At 41.7% G+C, this 23,866-nt stretch overlaps 1 protein-coding gene and 1 long non-coding RNA gene across 3 annotated transcripts in view; one reads left to right on the plus strand and one right to left on the minus strand.

Annotated features, from left to right (window-relative positions):
- LOC117510247 (probable E3 ubiquitin-protein ligase HECTD4) overlaps nucleotides 1–23,866 on the plus strand; it is a 128,600-nt gene that overhangs the window by 68,140 nt on the left and 36,594 nt on the right. For both annotated transcript variants that reach the window (XM_034169886.1, XM_034169887.1), the window contains exons 31-61: nucleotides 71–215; nucleotides 1,069–1,235; nucleotides 1,681–1,827; nucleotides 1,930–2,114; nucleotides 6,455–6,608; nucleotides 11,835–12,115; nucleotides 12,297–12,483; nucleotides 12,563–12,644; nucleotides 12,737–12,939; nucleotides 13,924–14,059; nucleotides 14,216–14,398; nucleotides 14,507–14,671; nucleotides 14,763–14,932; nucleotides 16,590–16,705; nucleotides 17,044–17,147; nucleotides 17,333–17,494; nucleotides 17,588–17,736; nucleotides 17,845–17,924; nucleotides 18,115–18,278; nucleotides 18,366–18,603; nucleotides 18,838–18,974; nucleotides 19,081–19,207; nucleotides 20,207–20,344; nucleotides 20,487–20,623; nucleotides 20,718–20,878; nucleotides 20,961–21,142; nucleotides 21,253–21,458; nucleotides 21,541–21,671; nucleotides 21,795–22,000; nucleotides 22,103–22,282; nucleotides 22,419–23,806. In XM_034169886.1, coding sequence (XP_034025777.1) covers nucleotides 71–215; nucleotides 1,069–1,235; nucleotides 1,681–1,827; nucleotides 1,930–2,114; nucleotides 6,455–6,608; nucleotides 11,835–12,115; nucleotides 12,297–12,483; nucleotides 12,563–12,644; nucleotides 12,737–12,939; nucleotides 13,924–14,059; nucleotides 14,216–14,398; nucleotides 14,507–14,671; nucleotides 14,763–14,932; nucleotides 16,590–16,705; nucleotides 17,044–17,147; nucleotides 17,333–17,494; nucleotides 17,588–17,736; nucleotides 17,845–17,924; nucleotides 18,115–18,278; nucleotides 18,366–18,603; nucleotides 18,838–18,974; nucleotides 19,081–19,207; nucleotides 20,207–20,344; nucleotides 20,487–20,623; nucleotides 20,718–20,878; nucleotides 20,961–21,142; nucleotides 21,253–21,458; nucleotides 21,541–21,671; nucleotides 21,795–22,000; nucleotides 22,103–22,282; nucleotides 22,419–23,806 — 6,211 coding nt within the window. The remainder of the gene's footprint in view (nucleotides 1–70; nucleotides 216–1,068; nucleotides 1,236–1,680; nucleotides 1,828–1,929; nucleotides 2,115–6,454; nucleotides 6,609–11,834; nucleotides 12,116–12,296; nucleotides 12,484–12,562; nucleotides 12,645–12,736; nucleotides 12,940–13,923; nucleotides 14,060–14,215; nucleotides 14,399–14,506; nucleotides 14,672–14,762; nucleotides 14,933–16,589; nucleotides 16,706–17,043; nucleotides 17,148–17,332; nucleotides 17,495–17,587; nucleotides 17,737–17,844; nucleotides 17,925–18,114; nucleotides 18,279–18,365; nucleotides 18,604–18,837; nucleotides 18,975–19,080; nucleotides 19,208–20,206; nucleotides 20,345–20,486; nucleotides 20,624–20,717; nucleotides 20,879–20,960; nucleotides 21,143–21,252; nucleotides 21,459–21,540; nucleotides 21,672–21,794; nucleotides 22,001–22,102; nucleotides 22,283–22,418; nucleotides 23,807–23,866) is intronic.
- Nucleotides 15,187–15,412, minus strand: LOC117510248. The gene is made up of 2 exons (XR_004560653.1): nucleotides 15,282–15,412; nucleotides 15,187–15,240 (listed from the first exon to the last, which is right to left on the minus strand). It is a non-coding gene; the product is annotated as an uncharacterized LOC117510248 (long non-coding RNA).

Raw genomic sequence — 23,866 nt, forward strand, 5'->3', positions numbered from 1 at the left:
ACTTTGGTGTTGCAAGTATTAATTGATGATGATATATTACTTGTTTGTTTTTTGTTTTTTTTATCTTGAGGAGGAGGCACCACCCCACCAGTCATCGCAGTAGCTCATTTACACTGCTGCAGTCACTGGCCATAGAGGACAGCCGCGACAAGCCGACGTACAGCGTGCTGCTGGGCCAGCTCTTTGCTTTTATTGGGACTACACCTGATCAGGCTGTAAGTTTTCTTGTTTGTAGTAGTACTTTTTCTTTTTCCTCTCTTACTTTTGTGTCCAGTTTTGGAAGCATTTGTGTTCCTCTTCCCAAAACAGTGATTTTTTTTTTTTTTCTTCATCTTTTTTTATGTGTCAGATATTTGGAGTGAAAAGTAATTTTTTTTATTATTTTATTGACACTTTAACCGTTTAAAATTTACAAGCATTAGGCTGCTTTCCCCCCATCCAGCTGATTTTAAATTTGCTAATTTATTTCTTTATGGTTTTTCAGAATTAAGTACCGTATTTTCCAGAGTATAAATCACACCTTTTTTATTTTTTGTGCACTGTTGTAGTGTACTTTTATTACTGACATGTATTGGAGTTTATTTGCTACATGCTTTGATTACTGGGAAAGCCTTATATAAATAGTTCGTATTATTGTTATTAATGGCAAATGTGTGATTTTTTTTTTTTTTTTTTTTGGTGTATAAGATGCACCAGCGTGCAACTCACAGGACCTCCGAAACTAGTTTTAAAAAAACAAAAAACTAAAACTAAGTTAATACTCTGGAAATACACTGAGTTGTCTTAAAAATAAATAAATTGGCTTCAGTCAAATTTACTTGTAATACATTGGCCCCAGTTCATCTGTGAACCTTCTGCAATGACCCTTCACCCCTGGGGCCTGAGATTAACATGACTAGATCAACTGAGGTCGGATTCTAACCTACTTTATATGTAGTAAATGAAACCACAATTTACAGTGCTTGAATTTGCTTGAAGTTGTTCTGAAATGAGCAGAAAAAAATGTTACGCTGAAATTATGTTTGGCATAGTTTCAGTTAACCTGCGTGGATTTGTTGCTTTCCGTAGGTGTCGAGCAGCAGTTTCCTGTCTGCTGCACAAACACGTTGGCGACGCGGCAGCACTCGGAAGCAGGCGCTTGTTCATATGAGGGAGTTACTCACTGCTGCTGTGAGAGTGGGTGGGGTCACACACCTGGTGGGGCCTGTCACGATGGTGTTGCAGGGGGGCCCAAGGTACAATCAGCACAGTGAAGTTCTTATTTAGAGCCAACATACAGTATGCATGTACACTATCTATGAAGTAAGCTTCCTTGCAGTAAATTTTTTAAAGAAATATGTTACAAAAATACAGATATTATTAAATCAGGTCCGGTTTTGTTGTGGAATTTTCCAAATGTCATGAATTGAAGTATTTCAATATGAGCACTGCTCCTGATCAGTACAGAAAGGAAACCCAGAGTTTTAAAATAAAATCCAGTGGCGACTCCTCGGTTTTTGGAGGTCCATCCCTAGAAAATGGGGGGGTCACTGGTGACCATACAATCCAAATGTGTGTGTAACTGCATCTTCTACAAACATTTTAATCGAAATGCTCAGTGAAGTTGTGCAACATAGCCATTGCATTAAAATGTTACGGCATTGCAATATTTGTTACACTACACATTTGCTCTGTGTGCAGGATTGAGGAGCTGACCTGTGGTGGAATGGTAGAGCAAGTGCAGGAGGCTTTTGGGGAAACGATGACTTCAGTAGTTTCACTGTGTGCTCGCTACCCTATTGCATGTGCCAATAGTATAGGCTTGCTTTGCACAATCCCCTACACGAGGCAAGTGAATTCATTTTACATTGCCCATTTTGATTTGAATTTATCCTGTTATTAGCTAAAACCAGCAGATTACTGACCCCTTTATGTTCTGTGTTGGAATAGGAGCGAGGAGCAGTGCCTAGTCCGCAGTGGTCTAGTCCAGCTTATGGACAGCCTTTGTAGTCTAAGTGGTCAGAGGGAATGTGGTTCGAATGAGAAGCAGACAAAAAAGCAGAAAGTTGCCACCATGGCTTGGGCTGCTTTCCAAGTGCTCGCCAACCGCTGTATCGAGTGGGAGAAGGTGGAAGGTATGCCAAGTTTTACGTACTACATCATATTTGTAGCTGTTACCTTTGACTGTCAAAATTATTTAGAAGGAATATGTGAAACTGTGTTTACATGTACCCACAAAGGAAAATCCAGCTGTGTCCCAAGGCTTTGGAAAACGTAGACCTGTTACCTCTAAAATGCACTGAATGAATAGATGAATGAATGAGTCCAACCCATCCAGTTTGACATAACTCAAATTAAAAAAAGAATACTATAAGGACAAAACCTTTCACATCTCGTCAGATTTGATCCATCAGATCAATTGAAAAAGCAGCTTACTCGTCATACCACCATACAACTCACCAGAAAGCCTTTTGGATGACTTTAGCTAAATCAGAGATATAAATCATCATTTTCTGATTAACAGCAGTTGCGTTCTAATGCTTAAATAACATTCTCACCTGAAAACAACCCTTCAAAAAGCAGTTTGTGTGAATAGAACTGCAGAAGAAAAAGAAAGTGGAGATGATTGAGGTAAGGAGTGAATTAGATTCTGTGAGAGACGGTGTTTACGTACAAATGATTACGAAATCAGAGAAATAGACTTTTCTTTGTCTCTCTCCACCAGGGCTTCTCAATATGGAGGCCGTGTTTGGTCCACAACTCCTTTTTGTTTTGGCCCACTGTGGCAGTCAACAATTTTTCTGCAAATTAATAATTTAAAGTAGATTTAACAGTAGCGTAATTATTTCAAAAAATATATTTTTACAACATAGAATGTTATCACCAGAGACCACCAGGTTTGAAAGGCATGCTTTATTTGAGGGGACAAAACAAACAAACAAAAAAAACCCGAATCTGACATTTATCATGGCCAGGAACTGTACCAACAGTTGTTTGCTTTGCACTCAACTCTAGCTGTGATTATGTTGTATCGATAGCGGTAATGGTAAAAAAAAAAAAAATGAGCAGAGTCCGTACAAAATATGTGGGGGAAGCCCAAAAACTGCTTTGGGTTAATTTTCTGTATCAGGCTATAAATTTAATTTAATGTTATATTCACACAATGGCCCGTGGCCCTTCAAAGGAAATTAATTTGGGCACCTTTGACGTTACATGTAGCTGCTTGTTTTCATGAAAAAGGTTAATATTTATTTGCTCCTTTTGAAATGGTAATAAAAACAAAATTGAAAGTGTATGTAGATGGTCAGCAAATGTTAATTCTGAAGAGAAGTGTTTTTGTCAAGGTACATATTAACATTGTTTACTTGCATGTACAGTGAGGAAAATAAGTATTTGAACATCCTGAGATTTTGCAAGTTCTCCCACTTAGAAATCATGGAGGAGTCTGAAATTTTCATCTTAGGCGCATGTCCACTGAGAGAGACATAATCTAAAAAAAAAAATCTGGAAAGCACAATGTATGATTTTTTTATTTATTTTATATATATACACTCAACAAAAATATAAACGCAACACTTTTGGTTTTGCTCCCATTTTGTATGAGATGAACTCAAAGATCTAAAACTTTTTCCACATACACAATATCACCATTTCTCTCAAATATTGTTCATAAACCAGTCTAAATCTGTGATAGTGAGCACTTCTCCTTTGCTGAGATAATCCATCCCACCTCACAGGTGTGCCATATCAGGATGCTGATTAGACACCATGATTAGTGCACAGGTGTGCCTTAGACTGCCCACAATAAAAGGCCACTCTGAAAGGTGCAGTTTTATCACACAGCACAGTGCCACAGATGTTGCAAGATTTGAGGGAACATGCAGTTGGCATGCTGACAGCAGGAATGTCAACCAGAGCTGTTGCTCGTGTATTGAATGTTCATGTCTCTACCATAAGCCGTCTCCAAAGTCGTTTCAGAGAATTTGGCAGTACATCCAACCAGCCTCACAACCGCAGACCACGTGTAACCACACCAGCCCAGGACCTCCACATCCAGCATGTTTACCTCCAAGATCGTCTGAGACCAGCCACTCGGACAGCTGCTGAAACAATCGGTTTGCATAACCAAAGAATTTCTGCACAAACTGTCAGAAACCGTCTCAGGGAAGCTCATCTGCATGCTCGTCGTCCTCATCGGGGTCTCGACCTGACTCCAGTTCGTCGTCGTAACCGACTTGAGTGGGCAAATGCTCACATTCGCTGGCGTTTGGCACGTTGGAGAGGTGTTCTCTTCACGGATGATGCGAAGGAGATGTGTTGCACTGCATGAGGCAAATGGTGGTCACACCAGATACTGACTGGTATCCCCCCCCAATAAAACAAAACTGCACCTTTCAGAGTGGCCTTTTATTGTGGGCAGTCTAAGGCACACCTGTGCACTAATCATGGTGTCTAATCAGCATCCTGATATGGCACACCTGTGAGGTGGCATGGATTATCTCAGCAACGGAGAAGTGCTCACTATCACAGATTTAGACTGGTTTGTGAACAATATTTGAGGGAAATGGTGATATTGTGTATGTGGAAAAAGTTTTAGATCTTTGAGTTCATCTCATACAAAATGGGAGCAAAACCAAAAGTGTTGCGTTTATATTTTTGTTGAGTATATATATATATATATATATATATAATTTATTTGTATGTTACTGCTGCAAATAAGTATTTGAACCCCTACCAACCAGCAAGAATTCTGGCTCACACAGACCTGTTAATTTTTCTTTAAGAAGCCCTCTTACTCTGCACTCTTTACCTGTATTAATTGCACCTGTTTGAACTTGTTACCTGTATAAAAGACACCTGTTCACACTCAATCAATCACACTCCAACCTGTCCACCATAGCTAAGACCATAGAGCTGTCTGAGGACACCAGGGACAAAAGTGTAGACCTGCACAAGGGTGGGATGGACTACAGGACAACAGGCAAGACGCTTGGTAGAAGACAACAACTGTTATGATTATTTATTAGAAAGTGGAAGAAACACAAGATGACTGTCAATCTTTCTCGGTCTGGGATTCCATGCAAGATCTCATTTTGTGGGGTAAGGATGATTCTGAGAAAGCTCAGAATTACACAGGAGGACCTGGTCAATGACCTGAAGAGAGCTGATGGTTGCTGTCATGGTTTAAAATCCTGCATGGCAGCAAGGTCCCCTTGCTCAAGCCAGCACATGTCCAGGCACGTTTGAAGTTCACCAGTGACCATCTGGATGATCCAGAGGAGGCATGGGAGAAGGTCATGTGGTCAGATGAGACCAGAATAGAGCTTTTTGGAATCAGCTCCACTTACCATGTTTAGAGGATGAAAACAACCCCAAGAAAACCATTCCAACCGTGAAGCATGGGGGTGGAAACATCATACTCTGGGGGTGCTCTTCTGCAAAGGGGACAGGATGACTGCACCGTATTGAAGGGAGGATGGATGGGGTCATGTCAGTTTCAATTTCAATTTATTTGAAAGGGACCATGTGCAATTAAAACATAAATGTCACCATTTGATGCATTGCACCAGAGTTAGCCTTAGGCTAATTTACATCTGCAGTCCTTGATCACGAATAAATATGACACATATAAAATCATCAAATATCACAAATAAATACAACCAAGATGTTAAACATCACTTAACAAATAAAAACATGTAGCGACACTACGTATTGTAAATAGAATGCCCCCCTCGTAACACTCAAACATATACATAATCATAGGGTGTAGTAGCATGTACAGCACACAACACTGCCCCCAGTCACACATACTCCTTATGAAAAAAAAAAAGTATGCGACATTTTGGCAAACAACCTCCTTCCCTCAGTAAGAGCATTGAAGATGGGTCATGGCTGGGTCTTTCAGCATGACAATGACCCCAAACACACAGCCAGGGCAACTAAGGAGGGGCTCCGTAAGAAGCATTTCAAGGTCCTGGAGTGGCCTGGCTAGTCTCCAGACCTGAACTCAATAGAAAATCTTTGGAGGGAGCTGAAACTCCAAACCTGAAAGATTTGGAGAAGATCTGTATGGAGGAGTGGACCAAAATCCCTGCTGCAGTGTGTCCAAACCTGGTGAAAAGCTACAGGAAACATTTGACCTCTGTAATTGCAAACAAAGGCTACTGTACCAAATATTAACATTGATTTTCACAGGTGTTCAAATACTTATTTGCAGCAGTAACATACAAATAAATTAATAAAAAATCATACATTGTGATTTCTGTTTTTTTTGTTTTTGTTTTGTTTTTTAGATTGTCTCTCACAGTGGACATGCACCTAAGATGAAAATTTCAGACCCCCCGTGATTTCTAAGTGGGAGAACTTGCAAAATTGCAGGGTGTTCAAATACTTATTTTCCTCACTGTATATACACACACACCCGAACAGATTTTTTTTTTCTTTCTGATTAATTTTTTCATGTGGTTTTTCAAAGGTGGTTCTACAGATGCGGTGCACTCTGGTCTGGCACGCCAGGTCTCCAGCTTGCTGACCAATCATCTGGCCAGAGCTACAGAGTGCTGTGGCAATCAGGCAGCTGGAAACGATGCCTTACAGGATGTGCTCAGTCTGCTCAATGACCTTTCTAGGTAAGGTTTTTTTTAATCTGTCAGGTGTAGGAACATACAATGGTGCTGTAACACTATTATGCCCACCACAATAAGGAACCGCCTTGGGTCTGAAAGTAAGTCTCCATTTGCTGCAGCCAGGGGAAATGTAAGTATCCCATTTGGCTTTCTGCAGCCACTGAGGTCCTCAACATTCAGGCACCATGTGCTGGATCATAAACACAGCAACTTATTGCATGGCCAAAATGTCAAAGCTGAGGTTCCGTCACAATGTAAGTGATACTCCTCATGTGAGTCATCTTAGCGCACCGGTTAGCACCAAAGTGTCCCAGTCATATAGTAATACAGGAAGCACCAGTACCATAAAGACTTGGGCTTTCACTCTCTTGCAGAGCATTGCGAAACATATCTGTCCAGTGACCCCCATTGTTCCATAACCTTTTCCCAGGGATCTCTTGATCTCAAAGGCTGATTTCCCAGAGACATGAATGTTAATGTCAAAATAAGTGAATATTTTATGTAACCTGTTTTTTTTTTTTTTTTTATTTGGTTTCTCCAGATGAAAATGTCATGGCTAATATTATACAAATAATGAATGTTTGAGTGCAATGGTAAGAAAATTTCAGGCTGTGAAAGATGGAACATTCTGTCCATTCCATGAAATATTCTTTGGATTGTACTTATGGAAAAAAAACATTCATTATTTGTTTTATCCTAAAATAGATCCTTGTCATGTGGTATTTTATTAATTTCCAAACAAGAGAAAAGAGACTTGGTCCTTCCCAGTCCTACGGTGTCCACCAAAGCTCGTTAGTGAGCCCAAAATGCCCCGTCTCACCCAGGTGTCATCTGACGGTGCCTGCTGTGCCCCGGTGGCCCCCCTGTTAGCCCCGAGCTGCGGTGGAGCCAACCCGGCCTGCGTGGCTCTGCCTCTGGCAAACACTGCTTTCTCGGGAGGACTCTCCCCCGACTTACAATCTCAAGCTCCCTCAGCGCATCCAGCCTTCCCATCCTTTATCCAGTGAGTCTGGGCACTGTGTCTAGCCGCTGTTTGCTTTTAAGCTAAGTGCTGTTGCTGCTAGTGTGAGTACACGGTGGCCAGGTGTGCAATGGTACAAAACGTATGGACCCAAATTTGCGCAGTAAATGGAACCAAATTTGGACGGTAAATGGAACACAATGGCAAATGGTACAAATGGTCAATATCATGTCACATACAAACCACCAATCAAATGACAAGGATCTATTTAGGCATTATATAAAGTATGATTATATATTCTATTGAGCTGATATATAGGTTGTAAGTGTTTTACTTTTTCATTTTCTTTCAATTTTTTTTATCTATTCATTTTCATTTTTTTTTTCTGTATTTTTTTGTATGTACATCCTGGACGTGGCATTATTCTGCAGCCAGGGGACTGTAGGTAATCCCTCAGCTGACAGAAACCCCATTTTTGTTGTCTGGTAATGGGATTGGCACTTCTCACAAAAGCCAGGACCATGAAAGAACTCATTATTAGCTACAGTGTGGGGACCTTGATCCCAGAGGCGTGACAGTGATTGCTGGTGCTGGCGACGCATGCCCCTGTGGGCAGTCCCAGGCCAGGCATTGGCCCACTTGCTTTTTGTGTTTTTCGGACCTGTCTGATGTTGGAGCTGGGGATCTTCTTCTCACCCACCTGCATTGATTGTGTTTCACTTACTGTCGGGTGCGAAAGACTCAGTCCAACAAGCTATACGTTTTACATACATTTTCATTAAAAAAAAACACGCACACACATGCTGTCACGTACAGATTGTAATTAAAGTGCACTCTAAGCAGTCAATACTATATAGTAAGTAAAGTGTGATGCTTGCTACCTGACCTGAGTACCACATGAACTGTGAAAATAAGGGCTCAAGTGAGTGGGTCATGATTTTAATATACAGTATAAGGGGGTGTGTGTGTTCGTGTTCACGCATGTATGCTTTCAACCTATGGGCCCCACTTACCTCCCCCTGGGTGCCCCCAGTCACCATAGCGTTTGGTGTGGATTGCGTAATTACTGTGGCTATGCATAGCGAACACACACACACGATCAGCTTTATATATTAGATACATAAATGCACTGGCCCGTATCTACATCTGCATATAAAATCCCTCAGATTCAAGGCTGATCTCTTCTGAAGGCATTGTTGTTAAATGTGTTGGAATTTTTTAGGATATTAATTTTTTTTTTTTTTCTTTTCTGGGGAAGTACTGTTATTCAGGGTCTAAAGAGAACCCTTCAGAACTTTCACACGTGACCTGGGGAAAGCACCAAAGCCTATTTTATTTTCTATCAACAAAGAGAGGCTTTTAATTATTTTGATTCAAATCCTTTTAAAAAGTTCATATAACTTAACAAGAGACTATACTCTTAATTACAGGCCTGATAGCCTTTATTGCATCGCATCAAGCACGTGAAAAGTTGGAAATTTATTCAGCAAACAGTGTGTCAAAATTAGTAAAAACAAAAAGTTTCGAAGTAATAAAAGAATCAGAATAAAATAATTAGGAAAGGAAGTAATGTTTGCTAAATGTATTTAAAATAAGCCAAATTAAATCAAAAATCAGTCAGAACATCATTAAACTCACAAATACCGCACTATTTAAGATTATTCAGATTAAAGTCTGAAATGTTAAAAGGTCTAATGCTGATTTGATAAATCAGTAACGTTTGTCTAAAATTACTAAAATGGTTAAAATTGTGATTTTTAGTTCATTTGTCAAGAATTTCATTTTTCTTCATAAAACAATCTAAATGATCTTAAAAGCTCAGTTTCTGGCAAAAAATCATTAAGATTAGAATTTTGATATTTCAAGTTAGAATTTAGACTTTTGGATTTTTCATTATTCTTAGTTTTGTTGGTTGTTCCTAATTTCAGGCTACATTTTTCTTCACTCACGTTTTTTTTTTTCTCTCTGAGTTTTTGGAAGAGGTTAGAAGGAGTCTGGCTCTCTGATTTCCAACAGAACGGTGTCTTCCGAAACCACAGCAGCTGGTTGATTCCGTTTGTGGTTAATTTGTTGTTTTCCTCTGCAGCCAGAGTCTGATATGACCCCACATACGCTGGAGCATTTGATGAGACAGCAAATGTCTCTGGTTGTTTGACACCCTCTGGCAGCATGGGATAGTTTGATCTCATTGCTCTGCATATCCCCTCCAACTGGGGTGCTCTTGTGGGTCTGTGCCACCCTACGTGCCCTTGGGGCCATGCCTGCATGTGGCTGTGATGTAATGCCTCATAATAATGCATGACTCCCGGTATCACACTCCTCATTACACTTGTCATATTCTGCACATAGCCACAATAACTTGTTCTTTTTTTGAACTTTTATTAACAGTGAACATTTCTTGACATGTAAGCACACTCATTATTTAGGACAATTAATTCCAACATAGTGAAAATTCACAATGAGCAAGAAACAGCAAAAGAGAGAGAAGGGAAAAGGATAAATAAAATAATAATAATAAAAATAATAGCAATTATAATAATACACAATATATCAATCCAAAAGACATTTATTTTCTAAGTAAAGAATAACAGATGACCATTTTCTTAAATAAATATCTTTTTTTTTTAAACTCAGGATAGCTGTCATTTCTTCCCTACAATTTACAGACTTTAATCTTTGGATCCATTGATCCAAAGTAGGCGAATGCGGCTTCAACCATTTAACTGTGATCACTTTGTGGGCAACCAATAGTAAAACTTTTAATGTGTAGAACTTTCTGTTTTCCCAAACATCATTTGTTTGACCACTTAATATTATTCAGTGAGCCTCAAATGGTACATTTAAATTTAGGATTTTCTTAATTTCTTTATTTACGTTATCCCAAAAAATCTTTACCGTTGGACATTCCCAGAAAATGTGTGAGAAGTCACCCAACTGTCCACAGTTTCGCCAACAGAGGGCGCTTGTGTTATTGTTAAATTTGGCTACAATGTTAGGCGTCCTAAAAAATCTCATTCTTCTCAATAGCTTTTTCACACACATGCATACATGTATATCAGTGGTCCTCAAGGACCACCTAACTTACACATTTTCTCTCTCTCCCTGCTCTGCCACAAGCTAATTGGCTCATTCAGGTGTTTGTTAGTACTTGATTGGTTGCACCATTGAATGTGCTAATTAGCTTGTGGCAGAGTAGGGAGAGATGGAAACGGTTAGGTGGTCCTTGCGGACCAGTTTGAGAACCACTGATGTATCTCTTTGTATTGTGTTTGTTGTCATCTCTCACTATTATTGTCACTGTAATTGGCAAATGGTGTGTAGACCGCAAGTCTAGCCCGAGTGTACTTGACAGTACAGCCCGACTGATATGGATTTTTGGAGGGCCCAGTATGATACAGATATTAGGGAGTAAAAAATTAATGACACAGATATATCTGCCAATCCTCTGCTTTCTCCTGCTCCCATTCAGGGTTGCCACAACAGGTCAGCAGTTTCTGTCTGACCCTGTGTTCTGCATCTTTTGCATGTCCTCCCTCACCGTGTCCTGTACAAATCCTTTTATCATTCATTAAATGTGTTCTTAGTTAGCTGGTGTCCGTCGGAAAGTTGTGTACATCCTCTAAACATTTATAGTCTGTACAATTACATTCATGATTCGGCTAATTGTCTACGTGAACACATGACTAAAAAGCAAGCACATTTCAGCCCTAACTCTGCTGTTGTCTTACATTGAAACATAACGCGTTGTGAAGGGATTGGGGCGAATCAATGTGGAGGCTCACCTCTGGAAAAGGCAAAGCCACAGAGCACCAAGGGTCTTGTCTCTGAAGGGTTGTGACTGGTACAGCACTGAGAGGTCATTCACAGCAAGGGTCCAAACCTGAGGTAGCATGTGGTAGGGCACCTGGGATATCAGTTCTCTCTACAAAGATGACCATCTGCCACTGCTCCCAAGGGAGCATGGTAAACTTGTCAGTGGCTGCACTGTCTGAGGTTCGTGCAACCAGGTCTCTGTGGATGAATACACCTAGTTTTGATGGCTTCAGATATCACCCCTATGAATGAGCATGTCATGAGGCCCAGATGCAACAGTTCGTTGTTTGTTTTCTGTTGTATGTCTATGTTATGACTGTTGTGAGTGGTGTCTTGACGAAGGAGACTTTTGTTGATTCATCAGCATGTATTTAAAAAAAAAAAAAACTACCAGTGTATTTTGTTCAGGTTTTTTTTTTTTTTTATGAATGCCATTTCTTTGCTTTGTTTTCTAGGAGCCACATAGGTAAAGCAATCCTGAGCCAACCAGCCTGCGTTTCTAAACTCTTGTCTCTGCTGCTGGACCAGAGGCCCTCCCCAAAGCTTGTACTTATCATCCTGCAGCTTTGCCGCGCTGCCCTGCCTCTCATGAGTGTGGAGGACTGTGGTAACGTGGCCCTGCCATCGTGGAGCTACTCTATTAACACACTAGATGCTGATCAGCAGGAGGCCACTGACCCTGCCTCACGTATTGCTGCTTTGCTATTAGCCAAGCTGGCAGACTATGTTGTCCCAGGTGGGTCTCTTAAAAAAAAAAACTTCATTAAGTAATTGAATGTAAGCCTATTACATCTATTAATATATATATATTTTTTGTTATCAAATGCTTGTAAGTTTAAAATGTGGTAAACTGGAGAGTCATTGTTATGAGATCAGTAACATGACAAATGTTAAATCCACCTTGTTATATCTGCCAGGCTGCCAGACACTGCTTTCCCCGAGCTCCTCTGAGCCAGACACTAGTCTTTCTCGTGCCAGTTCCAAAGGAGCTTTGAAATCTGAGGAAATTGGGGAGGAAGGAGAGGCAGTTGATGGCAAGCTATCAATCTTTATTCATAAGAGAGAGGACCAGTCATCCCATGAGGTTCTTCAACCACTTCTCAGGTAAGAGCCCTCATCAGATTTAAATTTTTTCATTAGCAAGCTTTTGATTTTGATTACAAGTGTTGTTCCACCCTTGCAGCAGCTCAGAGGGACGCCCTTTTCGGCTTGGCACTGGAGCGAACATGGAAAAGGTGGTAAAGATGGACAGAGACATGACTAAGGTTGGAGTTGTGACTAAAAATCAAAAGTAACCCATTGTTTAAAAGCTTATATTGATTCTGTGTGTGAATTTCTGCTTTCTTTTCTCTGGCAGAGTGGGAGCTGTGAAGTTATCACAGAGGAGGCCTCTGCAGCTTTGAGGAAGGCCAACAAGTGGGCACAGTCTGGCCTGATCGTGAGTATTGGTCCACCTGTGGAGACACTGGCCCAGGAGACTGCAGGAGGCATCACCACTGGTGACAAGAAGAAAACTGCTCAGACCACTGTTTGTAGGGACAGGAATTCTGAGCTGGCCAGGTGAGTAATTAACAGCAAGGCTTAAATTTTTTTGATGTACCCTTACTTTCCTATACTGTATCATCTCATCATCCTCGCACCTTTTTTTAAATTCAACTCCTCCTAAATTTGATTTCAATGAAACGTCATAGAATGGTATCACACCATATCTAGATATGCATGAAGGAAAATAATTGTGGTCTGACATCTTAAACAGATGAAGACTGGAATATTGTCTTTAATTGGGGTATTATATGATATTAACTTCATACAAGTAACTCTACCACAAACTTAACACAAAGGTGTTCGACCATCCCTCTGTAAACTCAAGAACACTATTTTTTGATGGTGTATTTGGGGGGCTAGGGGAAGGTTCCTTTTGAAAATGGCTGTCATCGGTTATCCAATATGGCTGCTATGGGTGTCTTCTTGATTTTAGTTTCCGCACAACTATAAAATACTTTGTCTGGTTGAAACCATTTCTTGGTGGTATATTGGGGGATCCTCGAGGAAGGTTCCTGTCAAAAATGGGGGTCATTCATCATTCACTATGGCCACCTTGGGTCCATCTTGATTGTAGTTTTCACGCAGTAATTAAAGAATGCCTTGTCTGATTGAAAGCATTTCTTGATGGTGTTTTTAGCAAAGCTAGAGGAAGTACAATACAGCATATACCATCTTTACAGCACCAGTATTTCGCTATAGACATAACTTCTGGATTTCATTATCAGTTCAATAAAACCATACGCAAACATCAAATAGGAATGGGGGCATATGCCACACTTTGTGTTCTTGTTTTTTTAATGCATCATATTTATAGATCATATTTGCCAGTTACATTTACAGGGGTTGACCAGTTGTTATTTCAGGCATTTCCTCACAACAGATTTACTACCACTGATATATAATACAAACAACGAGTACAACAGAGCTGATCTTTTTGTCTGTCTGTCTATTCGTGCATGATTGTAGTTGACATCTGACTTAGTAACTTTCTTTGTACAGGTCAGACCCCATCAGGCCATTCATTAGTGGCCATGTTGCCAACAGTATGGCTGCTGAAGTTATTGCTCTGCTGCATAGCCTGCTCACTGCCCCAGAGTCCAACACTGCTCAGATCTGGACAAGCACTGCTGAAAAAGTAACACTGATTATTATTTGTGAATCCATAATGTGCTATAATTATGTTGTTTATTGTAGAGATGCTGGCTGTATCAAACTAAGCTTACATTTGTTTCTGTTTTTATGAAATTCCTTCTGTTGAGTGGAATGCTTTTTCTTCTGGGCTTTGCTGTAGGTGCTCTCCCGGGCACTAATGTTTATCCCACAGCTGGGAAAGTATGCGGAAAGCATCCTGGAGAATGGGAGCAGCAGTGGCAGGAAACTGGCTAAACTGCAGGCCATTGGAAGGCAGGCTGTTGCTGCGCTTTGTGCCCTTGGAGGCTTCAAAGAAGCTATTAAGATTGGCTCTGAGGTCCAGGTTTGTTATGAGAAAATGCAAATGCTGTTTTTTTTGCATGCCAGATGAAAGCACACCATTCTCCTCTGAAGGCAGTAAAATATATCTTTGGAATATGTTGTTCTGCAGGTTATAGGGAAAGGAGTGCTGGGCAGTGTGGGCGTGGTTATGTCCATCAATGAACAGGAGGGCATTGCTACAGTCAAATTCCCTTCTTGTGAGTACAGAAGAGCTTGTAAAGCTTCAGACATTCTGACAGTACCTATATCGCGCCTCTGCACGCCCAGATCTGAGGTAAGACTTTCAGTGTTAAACTTCAAGATCTGCTCTGACGGAACATAACAGCTGATTCTCACTTGCTCCTCCTCGACTTTTGGGCCCACAGGCTCTTCCTCTGTATAAACTGTCAATCACAGAGAAGGTAGTGCAAGCAGTGCAATCCATGCTTCTGCCACAGGAGGGCAGCCTCTCCATTCACACCTCTCTACCAGCTACTGGAGATGGTTCAAGCCCAGTAATGGCTGCGGTTCGCTTGCTGGCTGAAATCAGAACCAGGTCAGTAAAAACTGAACAGTGGAAAAGTTGCTCTCATTTCCTCTCCCACCACCTAAGAATCATTTAGATACAATTCTAAGACTGGATCCATATGAGAAGAAATGTGTATCAGTGATTTATAATATGATTGGAGACTTGAAACCAATGTCATGGACAAAGTTAAAATGGCATTGGAAAAAGATTTGGGAGTTGAGCTCTCGGAGCTTAAAACGTATTCATACCTCGTCATTGTATATACACCATGGTTTAATTCAATTTAAAGTACTACATCGCCTGCACTATTCAAGGGATAAATTGTCCAAACTCTTCTCCACTACAGATCCTGATTGTCCAAGATGCAGTCATGTACCTGCTACAGTAGGACACATGTTCTGGTCATGTGCCTTCCTCAGTGACTACTGGAGACAGATATTTGATGTATTTTCTAAAATCTGTGGCCAGACTATAACACCTGACTATCATACAGCCATATTTGGCATACCACCTCCAGGCCTCAAAGTTTCTAATCTTCAAGCAAATGCCTCGGTATTTGCCTCTCTACTCGCACGCAGACTTATACTTTTTAATTGGAAATCAAATTCAGCCCAGTCATGTCTGCAGTGGTTGAGGGATGTACGATCTTTTCTACCTTTGGAGGAATTGAGATATAAGATATGTAAAGTCTGCAGAAACTTCACCCTGACCTGGAGTCCCTTTATAGAGTTTGTAGACGGTTTTCCCTTTTGATGATATACTTAACATTTGTCGTACTGGATAGTTAAAAATATTTTAACATACTCAAAACACCAACGCACTTAACATATGAGGAGAGGTTCCTGTCTGACTATTTTTGTACTTGTTTATTTAATTAAATTTTTTGTTCCATTAGCCTTGGTGGTGGGAGTGGGGGGTGGGTATGTTTTACTTATGAACATCGCTGCACAAAAACAGGTTTTCATAGTTTTGTTTAATTAATTACAACTGTATAGACTTAATTTTTTTCTTCTTTTCTATTCATTTACATTCTTTCTGGTTTCATCTTTTTCTGGGGGCTGTACAAATGCATTTTTTTTTTTAAGCTTTTGCCACAATGCATCATCTTAGCTGTAGGATTGCAGTCAATCTGTCACTGTATCATTTTGCTGAAAAACGTCATTAATATGACTCCTCCGAGATGGCTAGAGATAAAAAAAAAATGTGATATTGTTCGTTATGGATTGGGATGGTCTGTAGTTTCACACCTCACATTTTGTTTTGACCTTGACCTTCAAAATGACTGATTGGGGACATTGAGATTTGCAAGAAAGGGGTGGTATCCTGTTAATGCAACTTCTCCAAGACTCCAAGAGATGCTAAAATTATAGAAGATACTAAAGGACAGGGGAAGTTCTGTGGCTTTACATCTGATCTTTTGTTTTGACTTTAAATACACTTCATTGGAATACTTGTTTATATCTTGAAAAGACTTGAAATAGCAACACCAAGCCAAAACTAAAACCATCGCCCACGGGGCGGGAGCATTTGGAAATGCTTTCATAATGGCGGCTATCTTTGTGGATATTTTGGATTTACATTTCTGCTCAAATTAGTGGTGGGATCACTTTGGCCCCTCTGGGTTTATAGGTAACTGCTGATACTGATATTTTTATTAAAGTTTTATAACAAGGTTTCCTTTCAGGGCATGCCTGGTGATGGCCCAGCTCTTGGAGGATAGTTCCTTCTGTGAAGAGTTCATCCAGCAGTGCCCTGCAGCTGTTGAAGTGCTCAACTTAGTTGCCCAAGAATGTAGTCCTGGTGGGTCTTTTCATGTTAAGTGATTTTTGCATACATCAGTCTATGACTGCATTTTTTCAAGGATGACGGAGCAGAAACAGAACAGTCACCATCCTGGTTTGAGCTGTGCAGGAGGAGCACTTGCTCTGTACTAATGGTTTACGATGCATATCAAACAATTTTAGCTACATAGATATCAGCTACAGCACTTTGTGAAATGGAACTACACCTCCAACTCAAGATGTCGCCCCATGAGTTACTATCCAGTATTAGATTTTTCATACCAGTTTGTTGGAGAATTTGTTAATGTCTCAAGCTGTGGCATCTTCCTGTCTGACAGAATCCGGTCTTATTTGCAGGGGAGCGTCTTGGCATGGTCGAGGCTCAGTGTGAAAGGCTGAGAATGCTGTACCGGGATTGCGCTCGCCCACCACCTCCACCACTGCAGACAGACAGACGTCAGGTTAGATATGACAAACCTTCAGTGGCGTTCTAGTTTTTATTACAGTCACATGTGCAACTGAATTCATCCACTGTCGAGGTGAAACTTGGTCTGAAGTTATTGAGTTATTAATGAGGGGCAGCCATGAGAGTTATTCATTGAAATCAACCCCCCCCAAAAAAAAAAAAAAATTCTTGTCTCACCAGCCCAAAGAAATCACCTGGTGTCCATCCAGAGTGTTCCCTCCTGTTCGTGCCTGCATGTTCTCATCTCGCCTAACCTCCGTCACCTTCTTGGCTGATCCCAGTGCTGGTGGAGGGCTGCCCAGGGGCACCTTTATCTATGCCACTTCTCCTCTCCCCATTCAGGTTTGTACATCACAGTAGAATGGAGTCTTGCATTTGTCTTTTTCTGAACATGTTATCATTTTTGTAAACTGTTTGCTGTTGATTCCCCTACAGGCCCCATCCTTTTACTGGGAAATAGAAATTGTCTCCTATGGGGACTCTGAGGAGGACAGTGGTCCCATTGTGTCCTTTGGTTTTGCCACTGAGGCAGAGAAGAGAGACGGGGCTTGGACCAACCCTGTTGGCACGTGTCTCTTTCATAAGTATGATTTTCTTCATGTCAATACTGAGATATTCAGTCTTGAAAATGTTTCCACTACCCGGTCTGTGGCTCAAGTTCTTCGTAGTCATCTGTCTCTTGTCTTTGTTAGTAATGGCAGGGCAGTGCATTATAATGGATCCAGTCTGCTCCAGTGGAAGAGTGTCCGGTTGGATGTGGCGCTCCTTCCAGGTGAGAGAGGAGATAAAATATATATATTTTTTTTTTCTACACACAATCAGCTTCTTTTCCTCAAATTTGATTTTGTCAACTAGGACTGTATTTAAAGAAATCTAAGTTATGGATTTGAACTGAATATTCAAAGGAGAGCCATTACTTTTTGAGAATATATTGATAAATCGCATGGTGAACTTAAACACAGGTGACGTGGCTGGAATTGGGTGGGAGCGTTCTGAGGGTACCCCACCACCCCCTGGTCAGGCCCCTAAAGGCAGGGTCTACTTCACCTACTGTGGTCAGCGACTCTGTCCCATTCTTGAGGATGTAGCTGGTGGAATGTGGCCCCTGGTCCACATTCAAAAGAAGGTCAGTTTTTGCTGTTCCAACCACTTCTTCCTTACACAGTCGTTCTTTATCACATCACTTAAAATCCTTTGTGACCTTTTTCCACAGAACTCAAAAATCCATGCCAACTTTGGAAATCGTCCATTTGCGTACGCAGAAGGCCAAGCGCACAGGAATGCTGCTGACTTGTGTGTAGACCTTGCAGAAGAAATCAGTGCTAATTTTGAAGCACTGCCCTTTGCAATGGCCTCAGACAGTGATAATGACGCTGGGGCAAGCGTCACCTCTGACTCGGGCTCTCACGGACCGCCGTGTCGCATAGCGGCTGTGGCAGTTGCACAGCAACGTATGTCTCTCTTTATCTGGCAAATAATATGTGCATGGCTTATTTATTTACACTTTGAATTGGTCCACCACATAAACACTGTAGTGCTGTGTTTTTATTCAGGGCTACTTCTATTTGTTCTTCTTAAATTTTGTTGTGGTTGAATCTATTATATTCTTGTGTCTCCCAGTCAAACATTGTTTTTTTTTTTTTTTTAAGCCAGCAGTCTGTGTTCTCTCCTCCACATTGGTACAGAGTACAACAGTGACCAGTCATGCCATTACAAGTCGGAGCTGAGCTACGAGAACCTGGTCACCTCTGGGCCTGATCCTCATCCTCCACCAATCGCAGATGATGAGAGTGATGATGAGGATGATGATGATGTCCCCAGAGTGAGCGAGGCCTCCACTTCTACTCTCTTCTTATTTCATTGTACTGCATTCCACATACTGTAGTTATTCTTCTAATTGTTATAACGTTTTCCTTGTTTGGCTTTAGGAGGACCATTATGCTTTGCTGGTAAAGGCCTGGGAAACCAAAGTGTTTCCGACCATTCGTAGGCGGTTCCGTAATGAAGCTGAAAGGAAATCAGGCCTGGACCAAATCAAAGGAGCTCTGCAGTTAGGTCTGTGTTAATGATCAGTTTCATGTGAGGAATAAATATTTTACATTATTTTTATTTTCATAGTGTAATGTCTGAAAAGATGAAGCAGTTACCTCAATAGATTAGATTGTTTGCTATTCAATTACAGTGGGTCATGGCACCAATAAATGGTGTGAATATGTTCCAGTACACTAAAACGGGTAACCTTGAGCATTTGGATGAAAATGTAGTACAGACAGTTTGAGAGATTACACTGTAATATAAAACATGCACATTATACCCGAAGAAGGTCAGGCCTGGCTGATTAGACATGACCAACATGTTTTTTAAAAGTTGCCTGTCATTTATGGGTTGGTTGGAAACATAAAATGCTACAGCAGGAGTTAGTTCCAGAAAGGGCTGATGGGTTGCTGGTTTTAATTGCATCTACTGATTTCACCAGGTGACTTCACTGATTAACACTACTTTGTAGCAGAAAAGAGTGTCAGTGAAATCAACCTCTGTTATTGATAGGAAAAACTCTTCTCCTTCTCCCTGTCCTCCCTTTCTGGAACAAGTTTGAGAACTCGGGTACAATATTTAATGTCCAACGAAATCCTTCCATCTGCAGTGTGTATTAAAAAAATGTTGGTATACACCTGAATAGAAAAGATACAGAAGTAAGGAATTGGTCATTTGCACCACAAATTGGGGTGCCTACTTTAAATTGTGCAACACACACAAATATCAGTTCCACAAAATTTAATTAAAAACTAACAATCTGCACTGTATCAGGACAACAGGTATTAAAGGTAGAAATTCAACAGTAAACGCTGCCTTGACATCATAAATGCAACTTTTTTATGAATTTCAGTGAAAGTTCACACAGTGGTAGCACACCATGTGAAGATGATTCTGGTCTGTCTTCCAAGGGTTGATAATTGGTCAGTCTATCGCAAGCTTCCTCACAGATCTGTAGTTGTGTTTGCATTTGGCTTGTAAGAAGGACTGGGAGTGATGTTTGTGTTTTATTGGCAACAGGAATGGTTGACATTGCAAGACAGACAGTGGAGTTCCTCTATGAAGAGAATGGTGGCATTCCACGTGACCTCTATCTTCCTACCATTGAAGATATTAAAGATGAAGCCAACAAGTTCACTATTGATAAAGTTCGCAAAGGTACCAATCATCATCTCAGTACAAACAGACCACCTCAAAACCTTGTTGAGCAATAGAATTTATTTTATTGATTTATTTTCATTAAACTGGTGTTGATTTGACAGCTTATTAGCTTTGATTGTAATGCGCTTTTTCAACACAGGCCTGACTGTTGTTATCCGCTGTCCGGACAGCAACAATACCAGCAGCACTACAGGAGGAACTGCTCTACCAAAGTTTGCGATCCGGGGCATGTTGAAGACCTTTGGCTTACATGGGGTGGTGCTGGATGTGGACTCTGTAAAGACAACCCCATTAGTATTTGTGAAATAATTGGAAACGTGTCTGTGGACTCTAACTACGACATGTTGGATGTTTTTTGTTTTCCCCCCAGGTGAATGAGCTGGTGCAAGTGGAGACCTACCTGCGCAGTGAGGGGGTACTGGTGAGGTACTGGTACCCTATTGAAGTGCTGGAACGCCCTCCTGCAGGATCTCGTCGTACTGCAGCTAATGGTTTGGTCTCTCTGGACAGCAGCAATATTCAAATTCATAGGTAACTTGTGCACATATTGTAGAATGTGTATAATGTATGTGAACATTGCACAAGTTCAAAATCAAATCCTACTTTGCCTTAGGGAACTGCTTCGTTGTGAAAGTGCACTGGCTCGATTATATTGCCGTATGGCTTTGCTCAACATCTTTGCGCCTAAGAATCCCCACACCTTTACGCGTCTCTTCCACATTCCGGCTATTCGTGATATTACACTGGAGCACCTACAGCTCCTGTCAAATCAGTTACTGGCTCCACCCCTCCCTGGTGAGTGTACAGTAAATTTGAGTGTCCTGATCTTGTTCACTTATATGCCTTGCAAGTGCTTATTTCTGTGCAGTTTTTTTTTGCTGAATGTTCTGCTCTTCTTCCTGCAGATGGCACCATCAGCTCCAGTTCCATTCTTCTGGCCCAGTCCGTGCTTCATAACCTTCATACACAAAGCTGCTCTCCCACGGACCTTTTCTACCAAGGCAATGCTCAGCCCATCTGGGAGTGGCTGACTGTGGCCATCACACGTGCCTTGCATCAAGGAGAAGAAAGCCTACTGGAGCTCACCAAGCAGATCTGCTGCTTCCTTCAGGTCTTCTGTGCAGTGTTTATTTAATCAACCTTTTTAGAGACCATTTTTTAACTCTAATTTAAAATTCTGTTTACTCTGACAGAATGCACCTGATCAGTTTACATCCGAAGAGTTTCCTGTGACAGAGTCAAAGGTTAGCATGGATGTCAGCTTTCCAGGTGCTGCGTTTGTGATCGTGTCCTGCAAAGAGAGCCAACTAGGCTGCCGCAAAGAGTGAGATACTTGACAATATTCACTTTCAGGATTTCAGGAAGTACCTATATATATATATATTTTTTGTTACATCCTGACCTGTTAACACTTTAAATTTTTTTGTCCTGTTGTTCATTTCATTAGTTCAAGTCTGTACAAAGCTCCCTGGGCACGAGTCATGGTGTATGGCCTTGGCCACAAAGTGCGTAGAAATGGCCAGCTAAATTTAATGGAGTCAGTGTGCTATCCTCTAGATGCTTCACCCACGAACACAGGACTCACACCACCTCCCACCACCAACCAATACCCCTCAGTTATCATCCCCACAGACAAGGTGCACATTAAACTGGGTGAGTATCTACCCCCCACAGGTTTATTGTACCAGCTTTTCCAAATTAATGTGAGAGAAACATCCATGACATCTCTGATGCAACATTTTGTACTGATTGTAGGAGTGTCACCCCCTCCTGGTGCTGTATTGGTGCTGCACTCCTTGCCACTGGAATTCCCTTTAGCCATGGCATTTGCTGAGCAGCTATTAACATGGAAACATGGGGAGAGCAGTGAGCGATCAGAAGATGAACTGGACAATGTGCCCCCATCTGTGCTACTGCAAGTTGTAGAACTTCTAGGTACGTGAATCAAAATTTAATATATGCATGTTGCAAATTTATTGGCAAGACAAATCGCTTTTCTCACAAGCATGCCATTTACACATGTATCTCTTGACTTCCATTGTCTAGTATAAAGATTCTCTTCTTGTTTCAGGTGGTTTACTTTGGATAACTGATCTGGCACCGTGCATCAAAGAACTCATCTTCCACTTATTAGCTGAGCTTTTGCGGAAGATCCACCATTTGGAGCAGCGGAAGAGCCCTGCAGGTCTCTCCAGCTCCATCGCTCTACTGCTTAACCCCTGCCTCGCAGTTCTTATGGCTCTCCAAACAGAGCTCCGTAAGCTATATGATCGGGAGACTCAGGGATGGACAGCCGGAGGTGCTGGTGTCGGGGGGTCTTCGTCTGGTGGCATTGCCTTAGCTCTGGGAACGGAGCAGAGCCGATTCTCTACCTACTTTCATGCCCTATTGGAAGTTTGTTTGGCTGTGGCAGAGGTGACTCTTCCCCTTAATGTTGGTGGTTCCACAGTGGGTGCCCTGTCTTCCACCAGTGCCCCTAATCTTAGTGACTCTTCCTCATCTTCATCATCATCCCCAGGCCAAACACCCCAGAGCCCCAGACTGCTGTCCAAGCGCAAGAAGGTTAAGATGAAGCGTGAGAGAGCAGCCGCAGCAGTAGCAGCTGCAGTCTCTGGAAAACGGGGAAGCGGAGGCACCCGCTTATCAGAGAGTGACAGTGCCCTGCTGAACATGGCAGGTAGTAAACCCGAGGACATGCTCTGGTTTCACCGCTGCCTCACTCTCTTAATGATCCTACGACATCTTGCTAATAAGGACCCTCAAGGCTTAAGTGTGACTAGCGATGCGGTGACAGATGCCTGCCAGGCCTTAGTGGGTCCCACTGCGCACAGTCGTCTGTTAGTGCTTTCAGGCATCCCCACACATCTAGAGGAAGCCGTGGTTAGAAATGCTATTCGCAGGGCTTGCAACGCTCATGGAGGGCTTTTCAAAGATGAGGTTTTCATTCCTGTGCAGGAAGAGGACCCTAAGAAGCCCAAGGTGTCTAGTCCTCAGGATGGGAAAGTAAGTACTGAGCCTGAACGTCCCTTCACCAATAGTGGAGGTCCTGAGAGTCCTGACAGCTCCAGCAGTGTAACTCCTGCAATGAGTGTGAGTGCCTCAGCCTCTACTAGTCAAACCTCTATCTGTAGCTCCTCTCAAGGAGTCTCCCGAACTGCCAGTGAGCTTTCTGTTGACCAGGAATTGCTGTCTGTTCCACCTCTCACCCCTGCTGCTGCAGCTTCTGCTGTTACCTACCCTCAACAGGGCCCCCAAGACCCACAGACTGTTTCTAGTCAGGAGAGTCTAGATATTTCTCTGTGTAGTACTGGCAGCCTGGGGAGTCTTGGCAGCTTGGGGGAGCCTCTCGAAAATACAGAAACACTGTCAGTGTCAGAGGGCGGCTCTGTGCACACGGTCACCTCATTGGATAGCAGTGCAGTCATCCCCCGACCCATCAAAGGCTATGCTGTCATTGAGGTGGGTTTGGTTAAAAATTTTAAAATGTTGCGTGTTTGTTTTTTTGTGTTTGTTTTTGCT

The sequence above is a fragment of the Thalassophryne amazonica genome, chromosome 5 (genome assembly GCF_902500255.1).
Source record: "Thalassophryne amazonica chromosome 5, fThaAma1.1, whole genome shotgun sequence".
In the NCBI taxonomy this organism is placed as follows: domain Eukaryota; kingdom Metazoa; phylum Chordata; class Actinopteri; order Batrachoidiformes; family Batrachoididae; genus Thalassophryne; species Thalassophryne amazonica.